At 60.5% G+C, this 11,944-nt stretch overlaps 1 protein-coding gene across 1 annotated transcript in view; it reads right to left on the reverse strand.

The window, feature by feature from the left end:
• Positions 1–3,007, reverse strand: part of NIBAN2 (niban apoptosis regulator 2) — a 31,789-nt gene extending 28,782 nt beyond the window's left edge. Inside the window, exon 1 of the mRNA XM_041120053.1 lies at positions 2,813–3,007. Coding sequence (XP_040975987.1) covers positions 2,813–2,867 — 55 coding nt within the window. The 5' untranslated portion in view covers positions 2,868–3,007. The remainder of the gene's footprint in view (positions 1–2,812) is intronic.
• Positions 3,008–11,944: the final 8,937 nt, after the last annotated feature.

Genomic DNA, 11,944 nt, shown 5'->3' on the forward strand with positions numbered 1-11,944 from the left:
CAGGAGCAGCAAGCAGCATGGCCTGAAAACCACCCCAGTGTAGATCACACCCCCTGGGCTGCCCTTTCAACCCCAGCACAGCGGAGCATCGCCAGTGCTGGCAGGGATGCTGCCTGCACGCCTGCTCAGGCAGCAGGAGAGAGGTCCAGTCCCACCAGCACCACCAGTGGGAGGAAAGACCCTGGTCCTGAGCTACCAACACATAAGTCACGCATGTGTGGCTCGTGACCTCCTGGAGATGTTGGCATCAGCCTCACCGCGTGGACTCGACATGGCACGGGACCTTCGCAGCACAGCTTTGATGGCAGAGGTCCCAATGCAGAGGGGACCACACCATGCATGACATGGAAAGGCTTTTTGCTACCTCCCTCCTGCCTTTAACCCACCTGCAGTGCTCAGAGCTCTGCTCCCAGCAGGGGGGAAGGATCTGGCCCAGGCTCTCTCCATCTCCCCACGGCCCCAGGGCTTGCTGCGTGCCTAGCCGGCACAGTTCTGCTGGTGTATGGGGGCTGAAGCCACGGGGAGCATTGCCAAGCCCAGAGAGCTCCCCTCCCTGCTGCAATCAGGGGTCACATCAGCCTGGGTAGCTCCTCCAAACTCCCCAAAGTTGGGAGGACAGCTGGGAAAAGTTGCCTGGAGAGGGGATGAATCCCTCCCTGGGCGCCGGCAGGAGCAGCGGCAGCAGAGAACAGGCCGAGCTAGGCAGGAAAACCCGGAGTTTTCCCCAACGCGTTGCTTTGCATGCCTGACAGCAAGTCGTGCCTTGCCTGTTGGGTTACGGCCCCTCCCAGCTCTGGGGGCTTTTCACCCAGCGAGGAGACCGGGCGGAAAGCGGAAAGGTGCTTAGTGAATCCAGTGGGCTCCAGTCTCTCCCAGGGAGGTGTCCCAGTACAGGTGCAGGTCCCCCCTACTAACTCTGCACCTCCAGAGCTGCAGCATGGCACAGGACATGTACCAGCCCAATCTCCATAATCCTATTTCACAGGAATCCTATTTTCCCCATGAAAACTCGTCTGCAGCCCCCGGCCCCCCGACCATGGGCTGAAACCCCCTGGCGTAACAGCTCGGTCCTTGCTAGGATGCAACCATCCAGCCTGGCCTTGCAAACACCTAATTTCTGGCCCAGCAGAGACAGATTCCTGCATAGCAAACCCAACCAGGCTTTTCCTTGTTATTCTTCAGGATTAAAACCACAGGGCTTGGACAGGGAGCCATCTCTGTACGGAGAACCAGGAAGTTAAATGGAGATTTGGGACGTGCTTTGGACCCGAACGTGCTGCGGTGAGCAGCCGCGCGCAGACCCGAGCCGGTACAGCCTCATGGATCAGCCGCGTCGAGCTTTAACTATGCAACACGAAAACCCCACAGTGCGTTACAAGCTCTCCTTCAAAGCTCGAAAACCTGCTGGCGTCGTGCTGAGCCGCATACCACGTAAGCATTCCTGCCAGCCGGCCCAGGACGGTGGGGCCTGGCAAGGTGGATGGGCTTTACCATACACCGCGATCGAGTCCACGTGCCGGTATCGCAGCAGCTGTACCATGCTGCTCCATCGGTGCCGGACCCGCAACAGCTTTTTCGCCCAAAGCCGTTGGGGAAAAAGGACGTCAGAGCCACTCCCGTGGCTTTATGGCAGAGATGGAGGAAAGATACGGCAGAGCCACTTCCAAAACCCCAGCACTCCCCGAGCCCTTGAGCTCCCCACAAGGCGCACAAGGTCCAGCGTGAAGCCACGCTCCTCCGTGCCACCCGACTAGGTGCAGCTTCGCGGGGGGGTTGCTTAACCTGGCGGAGAGGAGGGTTTTTCAGCCTGGGGAGCTGAAACCGAAGCCGGAGCACGAAAGGGCTTGGAGGTCAAGTCCTGCCTCCTCGGGAGCTCCGGGGAGCGAAGCGCCCGCATCACAAGTGACGCAAGGTGGCTCGGGGGGGGGGCACAGCACCCCGACAGAGGAGTGACCCCACTTACAGGGGTCAAGCAAGTCACCACAGGCACCAATTAGCAGCCCTGCCCCCCCGCCACCGCCCTCCCAGCCATCGCTTGGCACAAACCCGTGCCTGTACAGAAGCCGTAATCCCACGTTCAGCAATTCCCAGGCGGCACTGACCAGACATCCTGCGCCGGGGGGCAGAGGCACTGCCGGGCAGTCGCCCCGGGACGGCCGGGCTCTCAATGACCACATTGTCACCCTTCCCCGTCCCATAGCGGTGGCGGGGGGACTGCTGTGTCCCGCCTGTGCTGCGGCAGGCCTGGGGCATCCCAGGGGTGCGGCCAGTCTTTCCCCCCCCCACCCCAGAGCCCTTGGGGAGGCTTCTCTAGGGATCCCCCAGCACTGCTAAGGGGGAGAAAGTTCATCTGCCGGCCCAGCCCCAGCAAACCCCATGTTGACAGTGGTTTCCCTGCGCAGGACCCGGCTTGCCAGCATCTCTCCGGAGCCCAGCTTCCCCCCTTTCCCTCCCCACAGCCCGGAGAAGCTCAGCGCATGAACAAGCTCCCCGGTCCCCGGAGCCAACACAAACACCCCCGGCACAACCCAGCCTTTCATTTGGGAGGCAGACAGGCACTTCGGGTGCCCCCCCGCCCCCGGCTGCGCCCAGCCAAGGGGACAGGCAATAGCACAGGGAAACTGCAACGTGGTGGAAAGAAAAAACCCAAGAAGTTTAAACTCCGGGAAAGAGGGGAAGAGCTGGGGGGGGGGCTCCCGGGAACACGGGGAGGGGGCGGGGGTGGCGTGTGTCCCCCTCCCCGGACTGAAGAGAGGGATGGGGAGAGCCCGCCTGGGCTAAGGGGAGAGGGGGAAGCGCGCCGGGAGCTCACCCGCGATGTGCTGGCGGCGACCCTCGTCCAGGTGCGTGGAGACCACATCTCCCATGGCGAGCGGAGCCGGGCCGGGGCGGGCGGCGGCGGCGGGAGGAGGAGGAGGAGGAGCAGGAGGAGAAGAAGGAGGAGGAGGAGGAGGAGGAGGAGGAAGGCAGAGCCCGGGGCGGTCAGGCAGCGCGGCGCCCCATGGCAGCCCCAGCCCCGCCGGCCTCCCCGGCCACTCCCCCCGCGCCGCCCCCCGCCAGCCGCGCCAGCGCCCCGGGGAGCGTGTGTGTGTCTGTGTGTCTGTGTGTGCGTCTGTGTGTGTCCCTCCTCCTTGTAATTAGCCGCTCTAATTTGCTCGCTGGGGGATGGGGCAGGCTCAAAGAGAAGGGTTGTGCCGCCCCATCGGGCTGCCCCCCGCCCCGGGGTGCGCTGGGAAGCACCTCCGCCCGCTGTTCATCCCCGCACGGCATCGCCGTGCCCCCCACCGCACACGCTGCGGGGACCCCCGGCAGCTCCCGCGGCCGCCGGCGCCAGGCAAACCAGCTCTGTCTTGGCACCGGCCTCCTCCGCTCCTGCCGTTGCTTCACGGGGCCGTTGCAACACCCGCTCCTCCCTTTCTACCTGCGGGCTCACGCCAGCTCCTCCGCAGCCTCAGCCCTCGGCTCCTCTCGACGCCAAGGCGGAGGGCGGCCGGGGGAGCCGGCCGGGCAGCGGCACGGAGCGGGAGGCGGGCGAGGGGACCCTCTCCCTTCCCCACCGTCCGGGCAGCTCTCATGGTGCGGGAGAACGGGATGGAAAAACTCAAGTTGCCTTAAAACGTTCTCCAGCCACAGGGTTTGGACCAAGAGCTGTTTGGCCCCGCTCTCCCGGGGTGGGGGAAACCAGGAGGGGGCTGGCATCTCCCAGATCAACCACCGTCACTGGGGAGCTGGAGGACACGCTCCGAGTGGGATACTGGAACCAGAAGCGCTCCACCAGTCCAGCAAAATCCCCTCGCACACGCTCCGCCGGGCCTGAAAATTGCCTGGCCGGATCCAAGGGGTGCTGCTGGGCGGTGGGCGAGCTCCCAGGCCCGGAGCTGCTCACCCAGGGAGGGAAGCAGCCGGGGCTGGGGAGCTGGAGGAAGCCGTGGAAAAGCTCCTCCTTCCTCTGCTGTAGCTGCAGCTCCTCTGTCGAGAGCAACAGGCGGAAACAGCCCTCGCAGGATCCTCCGCACGCTGCCTGGGCAGGATCCGGCCGGAGGAAAAGCCTTGACTGCATCGTTCCCAGACCCCTGGGCACAGCGAGCAGCCGGGGTGTGACCAAGGGAGGAAGAGGAGGAGGAGGAAGGGGGAGGACGTGGCGGTGTGGCCAGAAAGTTCAGGCTGTTCCCAGCTGCAGGGCGGCTCCGGGGAGTCGCTGCCGAGGTGGATCCATGCCTTGGGATCGCTCCGGTCCCCGGATGCTTCCAGGCCACTGGGAGCCTGGGCTGGGCTGGGCAAAGCTCGGCTCAACCGCGGCCAGGTTGCTTGGCTAGGTCCAGGCCAGCCGGCGTGGAAAGGACTCTGAGGTTGTGCCATGAGTCTTTTCCCGGGCTGGACTGTTTACCCGGCGGCGGGAGGGAGGAGTGGATGGAGGTGGCCAGCCGTGGAGCAAGGCATCCTGTTTATCCTGCCTTAAATAGCTCTTCTCGGCCAGCCGCAGGCTGCTGGGCTGGGGAGGGGGACGAGAGGCTGCTCGCACCTCTCCCTGCCAGTTGCCACTGGCCCTGCCCTGAAATGGTGCCCAACACCTGCCTGGCACACCCGTGGGGGGACACACACAGGAATGATGACCACGGGCTTCTTCCCCCCCTGCCGAGCCAGGATGCTGCCACCCTGGGGCCAAGCATCCTCCTGAGGGGGAGGGATGCGGGTGCTCCCATGCCAGGCCGGGCTCTCCTAAAGCCAAACACTCAGCACGAGGCCAAAGAACATCAGGACTTCAAATGGCATCCAGATGCCACCATGCATCTGCCCCAGCACCCGCGGGAGCGAGGGTGGCTGGGGCTGGGCTGCAGCTGGGGGCTGCTGGGGCTGGGGTATCCCCTGGCCTGGGCTCACCCCCCGAGGATGCCCACCACACATCAGCCCTTTCCATCTTGACACATTCCTTACCCCTGCAAGTCATTTCAAAGGGAAAATCGTTTCAAAGCTGAAATATTTACCTTTTTCTCTTTGCAATGCCCTGTAAGAAGGCTTTACCCTTAGCAGCGGGCTTGTTTGCAGTTTGCCTGGCCAAAACGCTGTTGAAATCAAGGGGTTCTCGTGGGAAATTTAGCTACAGCAAAATCTCATTTCCAATAGAAAATTGTTCCACTGGAGGCTTTTAAACACTTTCCCCAGTGCTGATCCCCGAGGAGTCTGGCTCTGAATTCATTTGAAAGTCTGCCTTAGTGGGGTGATGGTATGTAAAAGGTGGGGAAAATGCATCCACCTCCCTCAAATTGAAAAAAAAATGTGAATATCTACCCATGGTAATAACTCCATTTAATAATGAAACCAAGCTGCATTCCTTCAGAAGCAACAATGTATGGAATATGATTTAGGCAGTGCACACAGAGTCCTGCTAAATAGACCAAGTAAGCGGTATAAAACCCTTCTTTTTGAAAAGTCAGTCCACGTAAGCACTGGAGCACTACATACTGAGCCATTACCTGTCTCTTTTGCCCACTGACGTATTTCTTAAATAAATAAATAAAAAACCCCAACCTCATTAAAAGGCAAAAAATAGAGACCATTGATATTGTTGATTTGCAAACAGGAAGGTTATATTTGTGGCCTGCAGAAATAGCATGTCAACAGAGACTGGAGTCCGTAATGCAGACACAGAGGCTGTTTCTGGGGCTTGAAAAACCACCTGAAGATGAGCACGACATCCCGGCATCGTTAGTCAGCGCTGTGCGGTGACACAGCGCAGAGCTTTTGCCACACGCTGGCTGGTGGCAGAGACAGGCTCAGCTGCTAAAGCTTGGGAGAGGGAAAGTAAAGGAGTTATCTGAAGGGTTTTGTAGTGAGAGGAGGCATTTGGAAGCTCAGAGCTCAGCAGTGGCATCACATTGAGCACTTCTCCATGTATTCCCACATGGCCACGTGCAGAGCAGATTGTCCCCGACGTGGTCCTGGTCAGGGTTTCCTCCATCCCCGCTGCCCCGCTGGGTGTCCAAGGAGGATGGGGACCAGGATGGGAATGTGGATGGTTTGTCCTTCCCCTCCTCCTGCCAGTTTCTGGCAGCAGCACAGGGCAAGGACTGCAGACACAGCCCCCCACTGCTTTCCTGCCTCCCCTCCTGGCCCCGTCCTCCCTGAGCTATCTTTAAATTCAGCGCACTCTGCACTGCCTGTGTGCAAGGGAGGCTCATTCCTTTGGCACAGAGATGGGCAGCAGCGCCGGCTCAAGCATCGCCCCGCTCTCCTTCCCCACATCCCTCTGCAAAGGCACCTGCTCCGGGTGACACCGCTGCCGAGGCTGGAGCTGAGCCCCGCAGGGTTCAGGAGCCCTCGGCAGCCCTGAGCAGGGGGAAGCCAAGCGCAGCAGCTCCTGCACTGCAGGTGATGCTCAAATGGGTTTATTAAGCCTGGCCCAGTGTCTGCCCCACGTGCTGGGGCTGCAAGTGGACCCAGCACAGACATCCCTCCCGTTAGAGACTGTGCAGATACGGAGTTTTAAAAAATTACACCGTGATAAAGTCTAATCATCCCAGCTAATTACATCTCACTAAACAGATGGAAATAATGCTTATCTGCCTGGAGCTGGCTGAATAATCCTAGCTTCGAAATGAAGGATTTCCCTCTGAATACAGCCTAGGAGAATAAACACTCTTGCGGTTTCAAGCAGTTGCCTGGGACCACGGCGATGGCAGCAGCAGCTATCTGAGATAGTCCCCGAATTGGCAAAGCCCTCAAAGCATGTCTGAAGCCTGAGGCTGGTGCAGAAGTCCACCATGATGAGCAAAGTACTCCAGACCTCTCCTTCACCCTCCCAGGGACCCAGCACATCTCCTGAATGGTCCTGACTCCCCGATCCATATCCATGAGGGAGTATTTAAATTAAAAAAAGTTGATTACTTGGGATATTTTTATGCTCACAGCAGTCAAACCAAGCCTGCCAGGGTCTGTGTGCTCCGCTCCCTGCCCCTCCTGCCCCTTCAGCTGGTCCCCCTGGATTCGGTACCCACGGGGAGGATCACCCCCGCCTTGCTCCCCTTGGATTTTCCATGCAGTCATTACTACCGTGTAAAATCTGACCTCTCAGCAGCAAAGGTTTTTGCTGCACCTGCAGAGCGCCCAGAACAGCCTGTTCCCCATCACTTGCTGCCTCCAGGACCTGCTGAATTCCTGCAACCGCTAAATGCAAGAGTATATTGCAGGATCAAGCTTTCAGCCCAGTAAGTATTTATTTCCCTTTCTGTGATATAAGGAGCAATCAGCGGAGTTTACCTTTCACCCTCTTTGACCCTGGGACGAGGATCTGTTTCCACCTTGGCCAGATCACCGGGAAACCTGATCGCTTTGGGGGAAGAGCCTGGGGGTGCTTGCAGGCAGGAGGTGCAGCCCGGGGCGGGGGCGTGTTCAGGGTGGCCCTTACAAATAGAGCTGCATGCATTTCTCTGGTGGCCCTGGCAGCCAGCGCAGCCGGGCTCAGGTCCCCATCCGTGGGGGGACGGCCACATGCAAACACACCCAGGGTCACCTCTAAGGCCTCAGAGGTGAATAAGGCATGTCCTTGCTAAGGGACTCTGCTGCGGTGTGGGGTCTGAGCAAGCCAAGGTTGGGCAGGAGGGAAAAGCTCCCGGCAAACAAGGGTGTGAACACGTCCTCCTGCTCGCAGGCTGGGGGCTGCTCACCTTCATGGGAACTCGTCTTGGCGCAATTAACAGCTGTATAATTGCAGCAGTAAAACTTCCTTCTGCTGACAAAGCCGAGGGCAGCTCCGCCCGGCCCCACGGAGCAGCAGTGCCGTGCCCGTGGCTCCGAGGACGAGCCCCGTGGGTAGCTGCACCCTCGGTCCCACTGACTCCAGCGGGATATGGTGTGCCGGAGCAACACTCCGAGATAACAAGGTGATTAAGCAGTGCTGAATCAGGCCTGCCGCCACCCCGGCTTTTGCTGAATCAGGGCTGGAGCCGGGGCAGGATCAATAACCTCCAGCTCCAGCCTGGGCACAGAGCCTCTGCGCAGAGGGATGGAGAGGTCCAGCTCCAAGCCTGGCCTCGGCCGGGGAGCCACCCGGGACCCTGCAAAAACCCACAAGCCAGTCCCACGGGGCTGTGGCAGGCAGCACAGGGGTCGGGGTGTGCCCCGGAGGGTCACCCCCACCCACGCACCCCCGTGGGTGAGCACCCAGCCCGCCGGCGAGCGTCCCGCTGCAGGGAGGGGACCGGCAGGGCCGGGGGAGAGCGGCCCCCCGGGGCTTGCAGAGGGCACGGGTGGAGGAGGGTGGCTCATGTGGACCACCATTCCCCTCTGCTGGTCGGGACTGGGATAACTGGTCGCCGCCAGCCAGGCCTTGGCGGGGAGCCTGGGCCGGGCCGGGTGCAGCCTGCGGAGGGTGCGACAGCCCGGCTGCCCCGGCACGGGCATGGCATGGCATGGCATGGCGTGTGGGAGCGGGCACCGGCATGGCATGGGCACTGGCACCAGCATGGGCATGGGCACCGGCATGGCACGGGCACTGGCATGGAATGGGCACTGGCATGGAATGGGCACCAGCATGGCATGGGCACCAGCATGGCATGGGCACTGGCATGGAATGGGCACCAGCATGGCATGGGCACCAGCACAGGCATGGGCACCGGCATGGCATGGGATGTGGGAACGGGCACCAGCACGGGCGTGATCACCGGCATGGCATCAACATAGCAGACAATCTGCCTCAGACAGTGGCACCAAGGTGGGCAGGGGGTGTGGGAACAGACAGTGGCACTGGCATGGGCATAGGCATGGGCATGGGCACCAGTACTAGCATGGGCATAGGGTACTGGCACCAGCATGGCCACTGGGATGAGCACAGGGTATGGGCATGGGCACCAGCATGGCATGGGACGTGGGAACGGGCACCAGCATGGGCATAGGGCATGTTTGTAGGTACAAGGCGGGGGCACAGAATACAGGCATGGGGCATGGGGATGGGAATGGGGCATGGGCACTGGCAAGAGCATGGGGCACAGCATGGGCACGGGCAGTGCCTCCCCAGGCCCTCCAGCTGCTTGCAGGCTGCTGCAGGGACCCAGGAGGGGCTGCGGGCTCTGCCAGCTGCCCGGCTTTCCCAAGGAGCCCACACTGATGGGCACTGGACACCAAGAAACATGGGAATGATGGTCTCAGCCCCTTTGGCTCCAGTGCCTATTCCCAGTGTGTATCAGGCCAGGATGAGGCCCTGGCTCTGCCCCTTGCTGTAGGATACTGTGAAGAGTGGTTTTCTGACCTGTGGGTTCTGCGCCACTTCCAAACCCTGGGCAGGGATGGGGCACCGCATCATGCAAGGCCTGGGTGCTGGGGCATGGCAGCCACTGCTCTGGGGAAAGGAAAAAAAACTATGTTTGAGCAATGACAGACAGCTGGAAACAGCAGGGAAAACCCAAAGCACAAAGCCTGGGCCCTGCTTGCACCCAGAGCAAGCGTCTCTGCTCAGCCATCACCCCTCGCTGCCTCCAGCAAAAACAACAGGCACTTGGACATTATTAACCCCAAGCAGCTTGGCCCCAGGCAGCTCATGGGGACGAAAGCAAGGGGTGACGCTGTGCCCTCCCTGTCTCTGCAGCCACCTTCCCTTGGGACACATTCCCAGCCTGGGGCAAGTCATTTGGCTTCATCGTCACCAGTTTGTCTCTGCCTGCACTGAGGGTGGGGGGGAAGCAGCCTCCCTGTTTCTGTACCCCCTGATGATGGATGCATCCCCCAGCGGGACAAAGCCTGGGGGGTTTCCCCCTCCCTGGGGCTGTGGAGGAGAGGACATCCCCAGGGCTGAGGCAGTTTTGCATAGACTCACCCTGCCTGCGAGCCAGTGGCCCCAGGGGGATCAGAGAGGGCTCAGAGATATGCTCATGCTCTCGCACAGCTGCCCTGTGGGTGCCCCTGGGCTCCCAAATGCACCCGGAGAGTGCCTGGTCCCCAGGGCCGGTTGGCAGGTCAGCAGGAGCTGCTGGTGTTTCCCCTAAGCCCCAGCCCCAGGACTCAGCGGGTTGCGGGACATCTCCATTTCTCCCAGTTAAACACATTTCCAGCATCTCGATAGTTTTCAGCTGAACTTTTGGGTTTGAAAAAGCCCAGAGGACCAGCAAGGAAGGATCAGGATGTGGCCGCAGGGCTGCTCAGGAAAGCGTTTCCCACATCAACTCCCCCTCGGTGCCACAGACATCCTCAAACTTGTCATTCAGGAAAACCAGCTTCAGCCAGCTCCCTCTGATTTCCTGACCCTGAGACCAGTCCCTCATCTTGCCTCCCAGCTCTGTCCGTTATTTAGGCAGGGTTAAATCCCATGCCAATGGTCACCGCTTGCTGCGGAGGTCCCAGCCCCCTGACCCGGCCACCCCAATTCTCATCACTTGGACCAAAGCAGCACAGGAGGGAGCTAGGGGAGCAGCCACCACCTCTCCCCATCCACCCTGATGTTCCTTCTCAGCCCTACGGTGGAAAGGGGGGTGAGGAAATGCTGCTCCCCTTCCCTTACCTGTGCGTGGTGTCTCACGTGCGTCAGGACCACACTTGCTGCAGCTCGGCTGTGCTGGGGGGGTCCGGGCTTCGTGGCTCGGGTTCCCCACCTGGAGCCCCTTGCAGAGGATGGAAATGATTCTGGTGGTCTCCAAGGGTCTAAGGTCTGTGGCCAACAGCCCACAGTCCCTGCTTGGAGGACCCACCATCCCAAGGCATTTTGCACCCCAGCAAATGCCTTTGAGTGGGAACCAGCCTCCAGCCCCGAAGCCAGCAGGCTTCTGGATGTCAGGACTTGGGCTCCCCATATTTGATGGGGCTGAGCCCCTGCTGTCAGGAAGGCAATGCCAAAGCATCCTTTCCGCAAGCAGCCCTCTCTCCACCCCACCATCGGCAGGACTTTTCTGTCCCTGCCCTCCCAGCACTCACCTCCAAGGCCTCCATCCCCAGCCTGGCATCCCCGCTGCCTTTGCCCATGCAGCCTGCGGATCGGGACGGTCAAGGTTTGGTTGCTGATTTTTCAAATGAAGCAAGCGTCACTCTTTCTTTCTTCATTTTTTTCCACCAAATGTGATGGATCCAAGAGAACCACCCGGCTGCCAGGGAGCCGAGTATCCCTGAGAGCAGAGAGGGGGGACACCGCAGGGACCCACAGCAGATGGGTGCCGGCTCACCTGCAGCTCTGTACACGTGCTGTATTTTTGCCTACAGACAAGCGATGCTTGGCCTCACCGGGAAGATTGACAGCAAGATGGGAAAGCAATATAAACACCTCGCTCTTAAATAGCCTGCTGGTATTTATAGCCTGTGGTTGGCAGAGAGTCCGGTGGCTCTGACAAACTCAACTCCAGCTTATTTTTAAGGAAGCAGTGAAGAGAACATGTTTTAAAGCAGAGGATCAAGCCACATATCTGCCTGACCCGGGGCTGCTGGGAACCCACGCGGCTGGGCCAGAGCACGGGCCCTCATCACCCCACCATCCCTCCAGACTCTCCTTTGCTGTCCTGTGTCCCCAGGCACCCCCTGTCCTGCATCGCCTCTGGGTGACGGGGTGAATATTTTTACAGCTGTACATATACATATGTATATATATCTCTCTCTCTATACCTGCAGGCACAGCCTGTTTCTGGAGCACTCTGCCGTTAGCTCAGGCTCTGTGCGAGCATCGCACTGTTTCCCACCTCCTTTCCCATTTTTCCCTCTTCATCCCATCACACCCTGCCCAGGTTTGGAAGGGAGACGCACAGAAACACTCAAATCCCCTCAGCACGACCCCGGGAGCCAGCTTGGGGCCAACCGCAGCGGCTGGCACCCCCGGTACGCACCCCGCACCCCAGCTCAGAGGAGAAGGCACCCTCCTGCAGCGGCACCCGGGTGTGAGGAGCTGCCGTGCCGGGTGCCGGGCGAGCGCCCAGCCTTTGCCCCGAGATTTACAGCCCTGGCCGTGCCCAGCGCCTGGGGGTGGCCACGGGGT

Source organism: Aquila chrysaetos, chromosome 24, assembly GCF_900496995.4.
Source record: "Aquila chrysaetos chrysaetos chromosome 24, bAquChr1.4, whole genome shotgun sequence".
NCBI classification, from domain to species: domain Eukaryota; kingdom Metazoa; phylum Chordata; class Aves; order Accipitriformes; family Accipitridae; genus Aquila; species Aquila chrysaetos.